This window comes from Microtus oregoni, unplaced genomic scaffold, assembly GCF_018167655.1.
Source record: "Microtus oregoni isolate MIOR12 unplaced genomic scaffold, Mior012 000018F_ref0000195, whole genome shotgun sequence".
Lineage (NCBI taxonomy): Eukaryota > Metazoa > Chordata > Mammalia > Rodentia > Cricetidae > Microtus > Microtus oregoni.
In genome coordinates this window covers 10635855-10655342 of record NW_024543077.1, presented here as the reverse complement: position 1 = coordinate 10655342, position 19488 = coordinate 10635855, and the positions used below count along the sequence as shown (strand labels likewise).

General features: G+C 34.8%; 1 protein-coding gene across 1 annotated transcript in view; it reads left to right on the top strand.

The window, feature by feature from the left end:
* The window catches only part of LOC121458915 (protein piccolo), a 309061-nt gene that overhangs the window by 199696 nt on the left and 89877 nt on the right, over positions 1–19488 (top strand). The window contains exons 9-11 of the mRNA XM_041668303.1: positions 3957–4093; positions 8236–8326; positions 17019–17144. Of these exons, the coding sequence (XP_041524237.1) occupies positions 3957–4093; positions 8236–8326; positions 17019–17144 (354 nt within the window). The remainder of the gene's footprint in view (positions 1–3956; positions 4094–8235; positions 8327–17018; positions 17145–19488) is intronic.

Sequence of the window (19488 nt, the reverse complement as noted above, 5' to 3'; positions counted from 1 at the left end):
ATGAGCCACTGTACCCGTCTTGTATATTGGTTTATATTTGAATAGATACAGGGCTGAAGCCCTGGAAATAAACCATGTCTAAACAAATGCATATATCACTTCATTTGGATACTAAAAAATACTAAAATGATATGAATATTTATAATCAGAGGTTTCTCTCCTGCCCACTGGTTCCTGACTTAGCATTATTTATAAATGTTTGGTCGATGGCTCAGGATAATTATTATCTAACACTTACAAGTAAATTAAACAATATCTTTTATTTATGCTTTGCCACACAATTCATGGCTTGGTAGCTCATATTCTACATGTCTTGCTTCCTCAGAGGCAGGCTGACTGGCATCTCCAGACTCCATCTTTCCTCTCCTCTTCCTCTGTCTGGATTTCCTGCTTGGCTCTATTCTGCCTTGCTTATAGGCCAAAGCAGCTTTATTTATCAACCAATGAGAGCAACATATATTCAGAGTGTATAGAAAGACATCCCACAGCAAATATTCTCCCATTTGAATCTTTCTCAGTAAAAACTCACATCAAAACATGTTTTTATGAAGAAAATTTTTTTTATTCTGATGTAGACACAGATTTGATTTAGAGACTGTTGGCTGAACTGAAGGGGGGGTGGTCTGTAGGCCTGAGGTAAAAACCGTTTATGTTGCTTATGAAGTTCTGATCACCAAGTTTCTTTCAAACCTGGTTTTTCTCATTGCAGGCTGATTGGTTGACCATTTTTATTGACGATTTATTATTTAAGTAAAACATTTCTGTCTGTCCTAGGCCAGTATTTGAAATAATCCAATTAACTTACCTGGCATTATGACATTATGTGGAAACAGTTATTGTTTTAGTCTAGTACACATCTTATTCTCATTGTACACAAGTAGAATGACTGAGAAAAGGAATGAGAAGCCATCAATGGCCTTATCTATAAAAATAAACTCTCTTGGAATTATGGAGCAACTCAATACCTAAAGGATATGTACACAAAGGTGACAATTATCTGGAAAGAATTTGACAAATAGTATTATTCCTCAGAAATGTGGTAGATTTGTAACTTGATGTTGGACATGTGAATGTTTATAACTAGCCCAAAATGTGATATTTATTTGATTCCATACGTATAAAATTAACTAAGTATTTTTATTTCTAGATTTTGTTTATAGAAGTAATCACTGACTGAACTTTTGTTTAATGATAACATGATAAGATAGCACACATCCTATACAGTTTTGAGGCAAATAAAGATTGTGCCAAAGCAAAAAAAATGTACAATTGGATGGAAATTTGAGAACTAAAATATATTTTAAAATGAAGCAGACAAAATTCATTCATAAAGACTATCGATGCATAACTAGGTGAAAGGCTATAACAAATTGAATTTCATCAGTAACTTTGTTATTGCATTATACTGGGTATCTTTAGAATACGTGCAAAGTAAAATATAAAATGGTTTTCATTGTTTGTATATCATGCAAATACTTGAAGTTTTTGTAGTGATAGGAAAACAAATAAAACTACTTGAATCAGCATGGAACATACATTTTACATTTTCTAAGATTCGTTTGTAATATAGTTCCACCGCAGCAGATCAAACACAAGCAATTAGAAGCAGCTGACTCTGCAGACCTGGTGCTCCATGAGGAAGACAGATGTGATCCAGGAGCAGAGTCACTCTGTCAGGTGGCTTAGATTGAGTCTATAGTCCTATCAAAGGCGGCAGATACCTTTTTTGCTCAGTTACATAGGAGACTGTTATTAGAAATAACATAAATCAAAATAAGTTATCAGAATTGGAGACAAACTGATAAAAATTGGATCAGGTGGAGGTTCTGTCATATTTGTAAAATCCAGAGACCCCTAAAACACATTTAAACTGTTGTATTTAAAATGCAATGAGAGAAGTTACATGTTCAAATGGAAGCCTGTATTTTTCAGGATAACCACGTGTTGAAAGCATGATTAAATTTACTTTATTTTCTATTTTATTTTATTTATTTTTGGTTTTTCGAGTCAGGGTTTCTCTGTGTGACAGTCCTAGCTGTCCTAGAATTAGCTCTTATAGACTCAGCTAGTCTCAAACTCACAGAGTTCCACCTTACTCTGCCTCCTGAGTACTGGGATTAAAGGCATGTACCACCATCCCTGCCCATCCTTTATTTAGGAAAAAGCAAACCCTTAAAACTGAATGATAAACATATTTAATACCTATACAAAATTATTTTCTCCTAAGTGAAGTGAACTATAATCTAGTAAGTTCACTGACTGATGACTATCTGGTTTATTGTTTTATTTATCAAGCATTGGTTATAGTGAATAATTTTGTAAATTTATTCACTCAGCTTCGAATTACTACTGTGGTTTAGAACAATAATTATCAAGTAGATTATGAAAAGAATATTGGATAGCTATAAAAAGGTATAAAGAGAACTTGTTTATCTAAAACTATCCTAACTATGACGTTTAACTTCTTCTTTAGATGATGACAAGTAAGTCTATGTTTCACTCATTCTGTGATACTTTATTAAACACTATGCTCCAATAAGTGGGAGGAGAAAATTGAAAGAGGAGAAAATAACAAAAGAATCATAAATTTCCTCTTCAAGCAGCTGCTAGTCCAATGGGAAAATCAGCCAAGAGTATATGTAGCCACAACCCAGGCATCAACTCTAAAATTGGTGGAACCATGCTATGCCACTCCCCATTCCATGTGTACTTGGGAGAGGTGGTGTGGCTGAGGATTGCTGGTGTGCAAGGCTACAGATGTGCAGCTGAACACAGATGCACACACTGGCTGTCTTGTTCTACCAGCCAGTAGATGCTGGAAATGGCAGTCCCTGGAGAGGTTTTTAAAGTAGACCCAGGAAGCCACCTTCAACAACATGGACAAGAGAGCTCAGTCTGTGGCATTTTAGAAGCTACCATTTAAAGAAAATAATATTGAAAGCAACTCATACCAGGTTGAGCAAGGGAACAGGCCATTTCATTGTCACTTGAGAAGCAACAATTGTTTCCAAAGGCTTTTAATTGCTGAGGGGACAAGAATATAGCCAAGGAATGCCAAGAAGTAATATATGCCTATTCAGTGTTAGCTGTTCAGTACAATTGACCCTTTGGAATATGCTAAAGAAACTCGGAAAGTTCTGATTTTACTAGGTGAAAATTTTAAATTTATATTTGAATGTTTTAAATGTGATTAAAATTTCAAAATATACTATCAAATTTTATCACAGTGGTAAGTTAGTAAAAAGTAGTTGTCAAATTCCTAAGTCAGTGCTAAAATTCAGATAATCATAATTTTATTTATATTAAAGATCCTCATATATATATATATGTATTTTAGATATATTTTTATTATTAAGCTCTAAACTTCTTGTAGTATACATGTTTCTCATAATAACACATAGAGGATCTTAGCTTTAAATGCTTTTGCTCACTTATGATTGTCAAAGAAATGTCATATTTTTCAAAAATATATTCACTCAGTGTTGTAGCCAGAAGCCATATGCTACTGCTTGACTTACACAAAAGTGGAAAGTTAAGAGCCACTTGCATATGCACACAGTGCATTTCCTGTTGACATCTGGTCATGCATGGTGGGTTGCAGGGTAAGGTATCTATGTAGGAACTGGTGGACTTCAGTTGAATGAAATTATCCTCATATACTTTTGTTTTTTATTGTCATCTAAATTTCATTTATACTGACTTATAAATGTAACTTTGTATTGTTTTATTTACTGTGAGATGTTGTGCCTATGTGTGCCTCATTTTCTTTAGATTATTCTGTTTCCCGAAACTTTGTAGATACTCTAGGAAACGGGTCTAGTTCTGACGCAGGTTATGTCTGAGATGCATGCTGTGCTCCACAAGCCCAGTGCATGCTAATGCTGCAGACACTTGCTTCCCTCTATGACCTGTATCAGTTGCAGTCGCAATGTATGATGTTTCCTTGGTCTCCAAAGCCTACCACTTGCGTCGGGAGGAAACGGATTGGTTTGATAAACCCAGGGAGTCTCGCTTGGAAAATAGCCATGGTCTGGACCGGAAATTGCCGGAAAGATTGGTTCACTCTAGACCCCTCAGTCAACATCAAGAGCAGGTAAGTGAGCAGTTTTACAGTCTCCTGGAATTGTTAACAACAAGAGTCAAAATCCCAAAACAGGCGAGTCTGTTAACCAAAATAATTATCAGTCAAGTTCAAGAGTGTTTCCTTTTGGTAATTTCATGAAAATAGTACTTTGTTTTATCAGTTTGTTGCACATTGTGATGTTTCTGCCAGACAACTTAAATGATTCATTCATGCAATAGATGATTATTTTATGGATATATCATCTTTGGTAATGAATGAAAAGGAAATACATGGAGCTACTTAAAGAGATTGCAAGAACATTGTGCAATATACATATGTGTAATAAAAATATTGTAAAGATTCTCTTCTCTTTTTTTTAACATATTGTTGTTTAGGACAATATTGACTAAATCTTTACATACTTTTGGGTCTTTTGCATCTTAATATGTCATTATATTGAATTGTATTTTTTGTTACTCTTAACATTGTATTTATGCTTTGATTCTCATCATAAAGGTCTGGCTAGGAATTTCCACCATAATGAAACCAATATAGTTATCATTTATTGCCCTTCTGGGTCTCTGTAGCTTAGTGCTCTCTACAAGCCTGGACAAAGTCAATGGAATGTTAAATATGTTAAGAAAATGATAACAGCTGCTATAGAAACCACAAATCTAAATTCACCTTGCAATCAAACACTCTTCTATGAATACACAAGAGTTCTTTAACTAAATTGTTACATAATGTTGTCTGAGAAGAATACATGGAGGTAATCTGTATCTATTCCAATGAATTTGAAAATCTGTTCTATTCTATTTAGAAAGACAAAATACATGTATTGCAAATAACATTTTGTTTTTAGTTTTCTGATACTGACATGTGTAGCTGAGTAACTTTGAGGACATAGTACCATTTTAAATATGTACTTACAGACTAGTGTAATGTAAGAAAATAAAGAAGTGGTTTATTGAAGATCATTTCATCAAATTCTAGCTAGTTCAACAAACAGAAGGATGAAGGTCCATGTTAAATGAACATAACAATCATAATGTAATTTATTGCTGATAGAAGTCTTACATTCGCAAAAATGAATTTGAATTAGTATCAATTAAACTATAAAACATTATGTAATGATGGAATCATAAAGTTATAAGCTACTGTAAAGTGAACAGCCATATGAGTACCCCAATAGCTGAGACACAGAGCATGGCCGCAGAAACCTGCACGCCCCTTGTGAATCACAGCCTCTCCTTCAACAGGTAGCGGACATATTTATTTTATGTTAATAATTTATTTGCTTTTCTTTATACATTTTCTAAGTGGATTCTATATAGGAGATAACATGTGCCTTAAATATATAGCATTCAAAGTTTAATTACATGTTAAGTTCATGCTTTCCTGCGTTGATATTTGTCTCCAAATACTGTTTTCTCCTTTAAATCAAGAACTTTATTTTGGTCTAGAAGCATTCTCATTTTATTTTCTTCTTTGCATGTCTGGTAATAAAAGGTAATACTGAGCTCTTGATACCAATAAACAAAGATGCTATTACTTGAAGCATGCACAACATGAATTTATTCTCACAAAATGCTCTGGGGGAAAGAGGATAAAATCCAACTGACTAATTCAAACATGAATTTGTCTTCTATAAAAATTTGTATACAAAACCCTACATAGATACAGAACTATTTCTGGAAAAAAAAAGTATTAGATTTATAATCATATTAACTACAAATTCACCAATGCAGCATTTGTTTCCTTCCAAATATGTACATTTTAATACTTGTACTATTCAAGGGAAATCTAAATGTTCTTTGTGAAACAAACAGATCATACAATCCTATTTATTTTTAAGGTTTTTCTATATAAAGAGGATTGATATTCTTTGATGATGGTTGCTAAAATAAGTCACCATTTGTTGTCTCTAACAATATGCCCCCTCTGTCCCAGTAAAGCTCATGTCATCGGCAAACCCCATGGAGCTCCTGCCTTAGGTATATTAACCTCTTCTGAAGGGACCATACCTTTTCTTTCATTTGTAGGTAAACACTCTGTTTTCTTTCCCTAGACTCCAGTCACTTCGGTAAGCATACTGTTCATTCAGATTGTCATCAATAAGCCCCCTCCTGCCATAGGCCATCTATGAAACTACCAGTGCTATCTTGCTACAAAGCTGGAGAAAGTCTCTTTTCCTAGTGCTTTGGTATAACTGTGTCTTATGTCTTTGATTATGATACAACACTAGCTGTCTGCCCTACATACCCTGACATGGAGGTGTGCAGTGTACAGTACAGTGTGGGGAAACAGGCAGACATCTGTTCTCTATAGCAAGCATTTATGCTATTCAAAGTGGACGTGTAAATAAAAATTATACTAATGCAAATGTAATTACTTCATAAATATGTAGACTCATCCCATAAAAATATTTGTGGTTAGGAAAGAACAATGCATTTTCTGGTATCTATGCAGGTGATAATCTTGATGATGTAGAATCATCAGGAGATGGTGGTGGCAGAGTCCAGCACCTTGGTGGATCACTTACCCTCCGGTTTCCCTGGGCATGCTCTTGATAATATTGGTACAAGAACAACAAACAGCTGCCCTGTAAGCCTATTTGTCAGAGGCTCTGTCAATATTTGCCTGCAATTGTGATTCTGCTCTCTATTGACACGTATATAGCCATCATAACTATAAAATCTAATATTTTACTAAGTGAACTCATGATGCTGGTTGCAAAGTCTTAAAATTTGTAGAATTGTGTGGAGGTATTCTAAGGAAACAACCGTGGAAATGAAGATGTTCAGAATCCCAACATCACAGATACCGGTTAAAATGTGATAATAATTCACTGATAAAACTATCATGAACACACTAAAACCCTGCCTGTTCTTGAGAACTGCAGTTTATGCATTGTGAAATTTTATCTAGAGAATAAACATAGAAACAGAAAGAAACCCTAAATGCAAAATAGTGTCGCCTTAGTTTATTTTTGAATAAATGCCTTAAATTGTCTTTAAATCTTTATAAAGTCATAAAATCGCCAAAATAAGGTTGAGGTGGCATACACTAATTTTAAGGAATAATCTCAACAACAGGATACCCAAGAGGAGTCCCCGTGAGTGCCCAGCATTGACAGTGTAGTAGAAACCAGAGGCCTCAATCAACTCTTTGCAATGAGCACTTGCAAGTAAAGATAAATGGGCAAAGGGACTTTACTGTGACCCACTATGTCACATTACAGCCTCCATGTCGAGATTTTTTTTCTTTTTCTCTATTTTTCTCCTTTTCCTTTTAATTTTTTTTATTTTGTTGGGGATGCAGGAGCTGAGGGTGGATGTGAAAGGATGGGTAATGAATGGGATCAAAATATATGATGTAACAGACACACAGGATAAATTGAAAAACAAACAGTTAAACCTAAAACCATTTAAAAGGAAAGTCCAGTCATGTGATAGTTTGGGAACCACAGACACAACAGCAGCTTCAGTGGTGCCCCTGCTTCAGGAGGGGCTCCTGTAGCAACAGGAAATGTCCCCAGCAGTCACATAACTTTCGAATAGAAGGACAGAGCCAGGGAGCATTTGAATGAACAAAGTCTTTGTTCATTTCAACAGAACTATTCTGAACATGGATGTAATAGATCTCCTCAGTAAAATTTTCACAATAAATTTCAGCACCTTAAATATGTCACAGATCCAGGTATGGTGTCAGGGATATGACGGGAAGGGAGGGATAGTCTCTGAGATTTCTCCACTAGCTTCATTTAATTACTTAAAGTTAACAATGCCTTTCCATTTCCTGACTTTCAAGTGTGAAATCAAGAGCTGGAATTTCTCAAATATAAATTATTCATTGTCATCGATAATAAGTACATATCACTGTTGTCTGAAACATCCTTCAAAAACAGATATACATGCTCATTGATTTCCCAAATAAGACAAGTCAGTCCTCGGGAGAGATGGGTTGTAAATGAAACACCATAGTGAACTCAGAAACTAACTTAAGCAGTATGCAGTGTGAGTGTAAAGACTTCAGTTGCCATCAGTCAAGAATCATCTGGTATATTCTCATTGATTTAATTGGTATGCTTTGAATTGAACAAGTGTACGTCTGCATAATGTATTCCAAGGGTTTTTATAACTTATTTTTACCAAATCCCTTCTATGGCCTAGATTCTGCAAATGAATGGCAAGACGATGCACTACATCTTTCCTCATGCAAGAGTAAAAATAGCCAGAGACTCGAAGGATCACACAGTTTCAGGTAAAGCAAACTGAACTCTCTGGTCATTTCTAATTCTAATGTCATATTGACATACATATTTATTTTTCAGCTTGAATGACTCGTTCAATTTTAGAAAGCAACCATTTATATCTGTTTTATAGCGCATTTCCAAAAATAGCAGACTATTCATTTGAATACAAAAAGCATTAATGACATGGTTTGTGCATGAAGAGTCACTCGAGTGGTACAGATCCTATGTTCATTTTCTGCTTTCCTAACAGTGCGTGATTTGGCAGTGCTCATAATTACTGCTTCAAGAAGTATCATGGTCACCGCATTATGGTGTGGTTTGCTCTCTTGAATGCAATGGCTGCTGAGGATAGAGAAAATAGAGGCTTAGGATCTTAGGATCAGATTTTTCTGTATTTGTCCAAGGTGAACACTGACAATCGTGCTAAGCCATCAGATTGCTTGTGTCTATTTATAGATCAAAGCTGATAATGGACTTTGTAAGCTTCTTATTTGGAATAATTTTAGACTCAAGAAAATGGCTCAAAAAGCAATGTCTGGTTTTTGCCCAGTTTTCCTAATGTTGACATAAATCTAGCATCAAACAAAAAAAATCAACATGGTCACATATTACTAAGACAGCTGTAAGTCTTACTCAGATTGTGAGTTTCTTCACTAATCAATTATTTTATCTATTGCTTCAAGATACAATCTAGATCTCACCTTTTATTTCATTGTCATGGTTCCTACGTCACTTCCAGCATAATTGTTTTTGTATTTCTTTTATTTCCTGAGCCAGAAAGGCTTAAAATTTATGAAATCTTTACATTAAAAATGAGATTTTCATTATTTGAAGTGTGAGATAAAATAAATTTTCAAGTTGATGAAATATACCCTGGTTATTTCTTGTATTCGTTCTCAATTACTGTGCACTACCTGTGTTTCAGGTCCACTCCATATAAACAGAAAATTATGGTAAATTTTTTTTAAAGACATTGTTGTGCTCTTTGTATAAGAGTTTGATCGGGTGTGCACACACCTCTTTCACTTTGCTTGTTTCCATGATGGCTTGGGAAGGCAATGGTCTCCTCAGCTGCAATTGTGTTGGGGATTTGGAAGCATGGTTGTGCACTGAGGGATGGTCTGCTCTCTGTTGCCACAGATACGCATCACTTCGAAATTTAGCATTATTTTCCTGCTAAAATGGGTATTTTTGCTTGTACCAGAGAAAGATACTTCAATTTTATATATATATATATTGTTTTTTTGGGGGGGGGTTTCGAGACAGGGTTTTTATATATATATATATTGTTATTCAGATTGAAAATACAAGGAAAATATTTAAATCCGAAGTGCTCTGTTTTCCATCAATTCATTCTTATAAAATGCATTTTAGAGGCACTGGATCCGAGTGGAAATTTCAAATGTGTGTTTTATTATATTATTATTAGTTATAATCATCATCATAATTACCATTATTGTTTCATCAAGGTATAGTTTAAATATTACAAATATCCTTTGTTAATGTTCAGGTCAATAGTTTTAATAAACTTACAGAATTGTATGACCATTCCACGGTTCTGTTTTCAAATTTTCCACTATCACAAATTTTCCTAGAAGTTGCTCATCTAAACTTTTTATGACTGTTGAGAAAGTCCGCGTTTACTGTATGACTCTGTCAGCTTACCTTTTAAAAGCATTACTTGTGAACAGAATCAAATAATCTATTTTAGTACCTGAATTTTCACTTTTCGAAGTTTTAGATTACTCTTTGTTAAACATACATCAGTCATATGTTCCTCTATGTTCCTAAATATATTCCATTCTTTTAATGCTCTACATTTCATTTAATTTATTGGGTTTTTCTTAGGTTTTAGAAATATTTAAACATAAGTTTTAGTATATATCTATGATAGTTCTGCTGCATCGTTTTCTGGATGTACAGCTCCCCTGTACACTTTCTGTTCAGCTTTTTTATTCATTCTTCTCTAATAGTTTACATCCCAACAGAAGTGTGCCCCACCTCCTCTTCTCTCAGTTCTTCCCTCAAATCCCTTCTCCCCAAGAACTGTTGTTCCTCCATTTCTCTTCATAAATGGGCTCTCAGAGATATCAACTAAGCATGGCATAATCATATCCAGGCTGGACCAGGCAAACCGGTAAGAGGAAAAGGGTCCCGAGAGCATGCAAAAGAGTCTGAGACAGCCCACTCCTACTGTTCGGGAAAACCAAAAAGCTACTCAGCTATATATATAGAAGACCAGGATAAGGCCCATGCAGGATTCCTGGTTATTGGTTCAGTCTCTGTGAGCCCCTATGAATCCAGGTTGATTCTGTGGACTGTGTTCTTGTAGTATCATTGACCCCTCTGTTTCCTACAGTCTGTCCTCATCTTCTGCTGCAGGATTCCCTGAGCTCTGCATAACATTTGGCTGCTGGTCTCTGCATCTGCCCCCATCAGTTGCTAGATGAAGCCTCTCTGATGACAACTATGCTAGATTCTGGTCTGCAAGTATGGCAGAATGTCATTAGTAATATTTTCACTGACTTTTTTTTTGCCAGTTGTGTTTAGTGAAATGACCCCCCCCCCAATTCCAGTTGTCCCTCTCAAGTACTCTCTGGCTTCCTAAAGTTGGTTTTAAGGCTATTTTCTTGTACTTCAGCTGTTTTGGGATATTTGTGGATTGCTATAGTAGGATATCTGGGCTCTGGTGGTGCCATAATGACCTAGCTGTTGTTGAATGTGTTCTTACACTACAATCTAGATTTCTGGGTTTGGGATGAATGCAGATGTAGGTGCTGATTTCTCAGTTTGTGTTTGTTGGATGTGTGTTTTGTTCCTTCTTTCTCTTTCCTGATTGGCCCTCTGGTCTTTGTTGTCTGTATTTCTGCTGGCCAGTTTGACCTCTGGTTCAGCAGGGAGTCTCCATGAGAGTTGCAGCTAGAATAGCTTTTGGTTCATCAGGGGCCTCTGTTCTTCCTAGTGGTTATAGCATGTACCTGAAGAGCAGATAAGAGTCCATGTAGAGGGAAAAGGCACAGTCTCTGAAAAATTTTCTTAAGAAACTATATAGTCATTTCTCATATTGATCTTGTCTTATTCCCTCAATCAATGATAGGTTCCCTTGTCATTGTCCTTGCTGACAGTTGTCATAGGAAGTGACTGTCCACACAGAGGCCCTGGTGATGTGACCGTCCACACAGAGGCCATGGTCAGGTGACTGTCCACACAGAGGCCCTGGTCAGGTGACCATCCACACAGAGGCCCTGGTCAGGTGACCGTCCACACAGAGGCCATGGTCAGGTGACTGTCCACACAGAGGCCCTGGTCAGGTGACCATCCACACAGAGGCCCTGTTTAGGTGACTGTCCACACAGAGGCCCTGGTGAGGTGACTATCCACACAGATGGCCTGGTGAGGTGACTATCCACACAGATGACCTGGTCAGGTGACTGTCCACTAAGAAGCCCTGGTGAACTGAGGATCAAGCATGCTGTTTCTTATTGGGTTGTTTGCCACCTAAGTTGTAAAAGTTTTTATATGTTAAATCTCAACATCTTTGTAGAGTATGTATCTCCTTGCATTTATTTTTGGTTTGTTTTCTGTCCATCTGTGTTTTTTGAGATTATAAATTCATTACATTGATTCCTTTCCTCCCTCCAAACCCTTCCATATATCCTTCCCCATCATCATTTAAATTCATGCCTTCTCTTTTCATCAATTGCTATTGCAATCATATATACATTTCTGTACATATATTATATTGTGCATATATAATATTATGCACCTGCATATATAAATATATGAATATATGTGTATATGTGTATTCCTAAATATTGAAAACTGTGGCAGCTACTATAGAAATCAGTATTGAAAATTCTCAAAAAGCTAAAAATAAATCTACCATTTGACACAGCTATACCACTCATTAACTTATGCCCAAAGGACTTGACATCCTCCTTCACAGATGTCTGCTCAGTGTGATAGGGGTTGTGCTGAAAACACAGATCAAACATAAAACTGCTTCCTAAAAACACAGAAATTTCCAGTCCGTGAATATGCAACATCTCATTTATTTAGATTTCCTATACAACTTCTCACTATTATTTTTATTTCTTGTCTATAAAATTTCTCGTCTACTAAATGTGTTTAATTTTTTATTCTGTTTGAGCTAATTGTGAAGAGTTTTCTTAATTGTTATTTTGAAAATCTGTTGACATGATGTATAAATTGATATTTGGCCTCACACATTTACTCTTCTTATGATTTTAATTTAATACTCATGATTTCGTTCATGCAAAATTATGCCATCTGCCAATAAAGTATTTACTATTCCTATTTCAATTAGCATGTTCAGTGTTTGGTAGCATTACGCAGAATTTTCTGTGTGATCCTGAATACAGTAGTTAGGGCAGGCATCCTTGTTCTACCCTGACATCTAAGGAACACATTTATTCTTTCACAATGACAATGTTACAAATAGAAAATGTGCAAGCATCTTCCTATTTTTACCTTGGGATTTTTGTTTGTTTCCTATTTGTTTTTCTGTCGTTTTGTCTTGTGTTGTATGAGAGAGGATCTTACGTAACTATGGCTTGCCTTGAACTTACTGGGTAGTTGGAGGATGGTCTCCTGTCCCTATTGTACTAGGACAATAGGAACACACCATACCTATATGAATTATACCTGAGTCTTCACTTCTAGTTTAGGTTAAGGTCTTTATTATGAATGTATTCAGCATTTTGCCCAAGATATTGACTAGGTATAGTGAGGCAAGCATGTGTTCTTTGTTCTTTACTATCCATAAGACACATATTACCTTATTTCTGGATTATAAAATACATGACATTCATAGAATAATTCCCATTTGTTATAATGTGTGATTATTTTATATGTCATGATTTAGCTTGTTTGTTAAGTATTTTAATGTCATGTTCCAGGATTGTTCTATGTATATATTTTCATGTAATGTCTTTGAATAGCCTTATATTTATATTTGTCTAAGACTTCTATCTAAATTGCCAGTGATGGGCCACAAGTTCACCTCAAGTGACTTTCAGCTACCTCTAAGGATGTAAAAAACACATTGGTTTATAAATTGAGGAGAAATTGCTCAAGTAAGTTTTATATTTTCTGATTTCTTACCTGTGCTATATATCTGGGTTATCTTCTTCAGACTAGATATTCAAGATGGCTTAGACTCTGCCTGGTCTATGCTTTCTATATTCCAAGACTCTATTTACCCAAAAGCATGGAGAGAGTTTGTTAACTATGACTGATCTAGTTATAAGTGGGCTAACAATACCTAGAGAATCTTCAGATTTCCTACTTGCTCCATTCCATAGCAACAATGCCTCTGATTTTTATGGCTCATTCTGCCCCGTTAAAGTCACGTGACAGCTGAGCTTGGTACAGAAGTAGTCCAGAAAGGCAAAGTAGAGTTCTGTTGTTCTTCCTCTCAGGCCAGTAATTTCTCTGGAATGTATACTTCTCTCTTTGATGTATGATTTACTCAACTTCCAAATGCTGAAGTTGTCAATAATTTATAATTTTTTTAGTTTATAGTTCACTCATTAAGAGAAGCTTTTGTTTTATAGCTCTTTATATAATATTTCAGCATTCAAAAGTTTTCTTTATATGATTTGTGGTAGTATTTTTTATTTTCTATTAGATGTAAAGGACAAGAGCATGAAATTATTATGAATTGATGAGGTTGGACATATAATACATATCGCTATAATTTGTGATAGTGAGTTATAACAGAGAGCATAGAGTTTGCATTGTAACTCTGATAAACTGGCATCATTTGATATTTGACAGTTTTAATAGTAGGCTCAAATATAAAACTCTCATAATAAACACAAAGGAAATATCAGTAGAATATAGATAAGTAGAAATAAAAGTAAATCAAATTATATCATCATCATAAAATAAACGTGAACTAAAGTAAAAATACAGGAAGCAGTAGTCAAAACCTATAAAGTATGCAGAAAACAAACAACAAAGTGGCCATGTGGTTCTTTTAAAGGCTATTTCCTTGACAGTAAATAGATCAAACTTACCAATCAGACACCGTCAGCAAAGAGTGTTTGCTAATGTGCCCCCTAAGTGTTTAGATTAGCTCCAACTAAGTTGAAAATAAAAAGACTGCAAAAAGTTCATATAGTAACCAAGAGATGGCAAAAGTAATTAATAATAAGTAACACAAAGCAAAATCTGTATATATAGTGAGAGGATTAACCAAGAATATGTAATTATTATAAACATGTTTGGGCTAAAAATCAGAGCCCTTAAGTATATGAAATAATCATTGTCGGAATTAATAAATAGTCAAAGACTTCAATATGTCATTTTCAATGTCGGAATAACTAGAAACATGACCACCAAGGAAATACAGGACAAAAACAGCAATTAAACGTAAAAAAACCTACAGACCCTCACAAGCAAAAAAAACAGAGCATACATTATTTTTCTTCCTCAGATGAACAGGAATGACCCAGCAAGATGGAACAGAATATAAAAGCAAAAAAAAAAACCCTCCAGTTATGATATATGTCGACATACTATTAAAATACCGTAGTACCTTGGGATTTTAAGTCACTTACAGAATTGGTTTTGACTGTACAGTGTTGCTATATTTAAATAAAACACAAAAGATCAAATTACAGAAATTTGACCTGATGTAAGACTCTCATAAGCAATAGTATCTTTTGTTCTATTGAAATACATTTTTGTATGCCTAAAAAGAAAGCTGCAGACATAATAATCCTCACTGTACTCCAGTAGAATGAGGCAAGAGGTAGCAGAACAGTAGTTCCAGGTATCTGGATAACACTTTCTCCCAGAAACAGCAGTGTTCAGAGAACTCGGAAAGCTGGAGAAAAGTCACAGTGCCCTATTCCTTCAAACGAACTCAGTAAATTCCTGGGAATAGGATGGAATTCTTAGAATCTTAAGGAAAGTTAATGCCTACTTTGTGAGAACAAAACAAAGATTCTAAATGCATCCTGCAGCAGAAGTCCTTCCTTTCTTCACTTTCTCTAAAACTTCTATGAATTATTTAATGATTCCTCTAATAATAAAAATTGTATAAAGTTAGTACTGTAGTCTTTGGTGGATGGCAGCCCCCTTAGTCCTGGGTTGGTTTATGCTCATGTTAACTATTTCTATGGCCATGGACTGAATTTTAAAGTCCTAAACCTGAAGTGTAAACTATAAATTTATATGACTTAAAATATTGTTTATTTTATGCTTTGAAATTCCACTTAATGTTGCATTAAAATAAGTTTTTCATTAGTTAGGATATTTTAGAGCCGCTTTTTAGTTCTGTTCGGCTTTTAGAGCCACTAAGACGCAGAGTAGATGGTATAAGCATCTCTCATTTGTGGTGTTGTGAATGGAGATACCCTTCAAACCACTGAATCCCACATAATAAGAGACAAAAAGGTAGGGGTGAGGGAGAAAGAGCAGGGGATGGGAAGGAAGGGAGAGAAAGGAGGAAGAAGAAAGAGGGAGAGAGGCAGGAAGGAAGGGAAGGAAGAAAAAAGGACAGGAAGCAGGAAGGAAGTTCGTTTATAATTATCACATGAACTGGAAGGGTGTGTTATATTAGAATATACCTTTGTTTAGAAGTGACGGAAAGGTTCGCTGATTTAGTATAATTAGTTGTATGACACTTGAACTGTGCAGATGCTGGCCAAAATGTGACTTTCGAAGAATAATGTGAGAAAGGGGCGGGATTTCGAGAGTGAAAAGAGCAGGGAATAGTACTTCCACTATCAAGTAATAAAAATTCAGTTAAATTAATAGGTAATTGTGACTCCATTAGAGATTAAGATCTGCTTTCTCATATTACATTTTGTACAAAGGCCTTTGATGTTTGTCACAAAAACCACACGTACTCACTTGTTTTTAGTTCATGTAGGAACGGCACACCAATTTAGGCTGCAACAGTTCATGTATATCAGAATCATAATTATTTATGGGTAATCTAGAACAATCTGGTTATGGAGTAAAGAACCAGGAAAAAGTTATTCATAACCTGGAACAATATTCTTGTGCCACAAACAATACTCAGTGAGGAGTTAAATTTTGAAGTGAAGAGTAACCGTGGGTTATGGTCTTAATGCTACAGGAAGTTGTATCTGCATTGGGATTATATTTGTCCGGTTTACAATAGCCATGAGTATATTTCTGGTAGTTAATTGTTCTTTGTTTCATAGTTAAACTGTTTACGCTAGAGTTTTTAACATATTCTTTTGTAATTTAAAATTAACATATATATATATATGTGTGTGTGATTTCATTTGGGAACATTTACTATTTGTTTCATAGTTAAATTGTTTACTCTAGAGTTTTTCTTAACATATTCTTTTGTAATTTAAAATTAACCAATATATATGTGTGTGTGTGTGTGTGTGTGTGTGTGTGTGTGTGTGTGTGGTTTCATTTGGGAACATTTACTATTTGAATGAATATAACAAACTTTGAGAAAGCATTCAATGATAATCTAATCACTGTAGATTATTCTTAAGTGCCAATAACCTTACGTATTATTATTATCTATTTGGGCATCCGAATAATGTAATTTTGTTATTGATGTCAAGTTTCTACTCTTAGAGTTGGCTTCTGGGTATTTAATCCATTCTTTCTGTAACCTACTTTTGAGAGATATTTGCTTCTTTAGTGATTACTAACCGTTTGCTATTTTTTTAAATGCAGGTAATGGGCTAGGAATTAGAATTGTTGGTGGTAAAGAAATCCCTGGACATGGTGGAGAAATTGGAGCCTATATTGCTAAGATTCTTCCGGGTGGAAGTGCAGAACACACAGGAAAACTTATAGAAGGTAAGAATTAGAAATTTGGTAATAGAATATAATAAATGTACTCATATTAAATTGTTTTATTTGTGTGAAAATTATTGTGCAAATTTGTTTACATTTGTATCAGAAAATCTTGTAATCAATGTTGGTGAAATTTTGGTATGGTAATGTTGTACTACGATATAATGGAAAAATGTATTCGCAATAAGATAATTTTACTTTGCTCACATTGTTCTTTTGTCAGTTTATTCGCTGGTGGTTGCTTTATTTAAAAACACAATTAGTCAAGATTTTTATTGATGTGTAATTTTTAAAATCTTTAATAATCTAGTTTAGTATTTTATGATGAAAAGGTAAAATTAGATGGGAAGCGGCTATGAAAATGTAAAACAAAATTCAGCGGAAGCTAAGGTCAGGTCTCTAGCTACAGATGGCTCACAAGCCTCATCCATCTGCCACCTGTTCTATCAACAATGTATTCGGGAACACAGCCAGGATTACTAACTTACAGGGGCTCATGCACGCTTTCCTGCGGCAATAGCGAGGACAGAGACTCTATGGTAAGTGACATCGGCAGTATCCACTTGTGGTACTGTTTACTTTTAGATACTATTCACCTCCCTGTGGACAATTTAAGATAACATGTATCTCACCATCTTTACACAGTAAATTATAAATCCATTTATTATGATAGTGTTTTTTTCTTTGAGATAATGTAACCATTCTGAATACAAATTCTGTAACATATACATGCAATACATATACATGCAATACATATAGCTCACTATCTTCAAGTGATATTTTTATAATAATCATCTGTTTATCACAAAATATTTACAACCTTTCTGCTTTATGGATTCACTTTTTGATTTAAATTCTTCCTGCTATTGCTTGCAGTCTTTAGCTCCTTTAGAACTGATTCTCTGGCATTTTAAGTGAAATGTGTTAGAACCTACACACGTGGGTCTTGAGTATTTTAATAAGTTATTATTATAGAATTTACACAGACCATACACAGTATTTATCCACCGAAGTTTGTGCTTGGGCCACTGATACTGTTAAGTGAAGCAGTCAGTGCACATCCCCTCCAGATCCAAGTTCAGACTTTACAACATGTCTTTCATGACATGCTTTGGTCATGATCTGGTTATTTAATGTGGAAAGAGACAAATGTTATTAATTCATTCCCTCTTTTGACTTGCTTTTATAAGGCCTTTATTTAGTCTTTCTCTCTTTCTCTTTGTGTATCTATGTTTTGATATTTTGTTCATCAGTAGTTATATACCTATATGTCTAATTCATACATGGTATCTTGCATTTCTATATAAACTTCTCTGAGAATACACCAGGTCTCAAAAATTGTGGAGCAGGTGTAGTGCAGCTTTGATTTTTATTGTTTGTATAAAGCATTACTCTAATATTACTAAACATGTAACACTAGCGGTTCTGTTCTCATTTAATGTTAAAAAGATTTTATTATGGATGGCTCAGTGGTTAAGAGCATTGCCTGCTCTTCCAAAGGTCCTGAGTTCAATTCTCAGCAACCCATGGTGGCTCACAACCATCTGTAATGAGATCTGGTGCCCTCTTCTGGCCTGCAGGCATACACGCAGACAGGATAGTGTATATGTAAATAAATATTTTTTAAAAAGATTTTATTACATCGTTGAAACATCGTTCAAGGCAATGAGAGTAATTTTTAACCATTTTAAATTTTCATTTCTAAGGAAACAATGTATGTGTGAAAAATGGTTCAATAGGTAGTAGGCGACATATTTGTTTATTGTATTTATTTATGTAATTAATTTGTTTGTTGTTTATATAAACTTAAGAATTGCTCATCTCTTTTAGATTTTGACTCTGTATTTCTGAATATCAAAGTATATATTGTGAGCCTCTATAGAATTGATATCATTTTTCAGATGTTATATGAGTGCAATTTGTTCACAATATGTGTTTTAAAACTGAATTTTTCACTTCCAACTGCAGAGTTTATATTCAGAAAAGTTTGGCAGTATTTGTGCACCTCTATAATTTTTAGAATTGCTGTTCCTACCATTTTCCTTGAGATCAGAATTTTAACAGGTTTTTGACCCATCAGTGCCGAGGTTTGAAATGATCACAGAGATTGGAGTTTTAACTACTGTATATTTTTCTCTAATCTAATTTGAATAATTTCCAGATGTAGAATACATTATCAAATGTTGATAATGTTTATCTAGAAGTTCCCACTATCTTTTGGGATCTTTATGCCTAGATCATTGCTAATAAATCTTTTCATATCACAATAGCGACCTCACCTTAATCCAAGTTTTATCTGGATTATTCTACTTGAGGAACCGTAGTCAAATGCATTCCAACTTTAGGA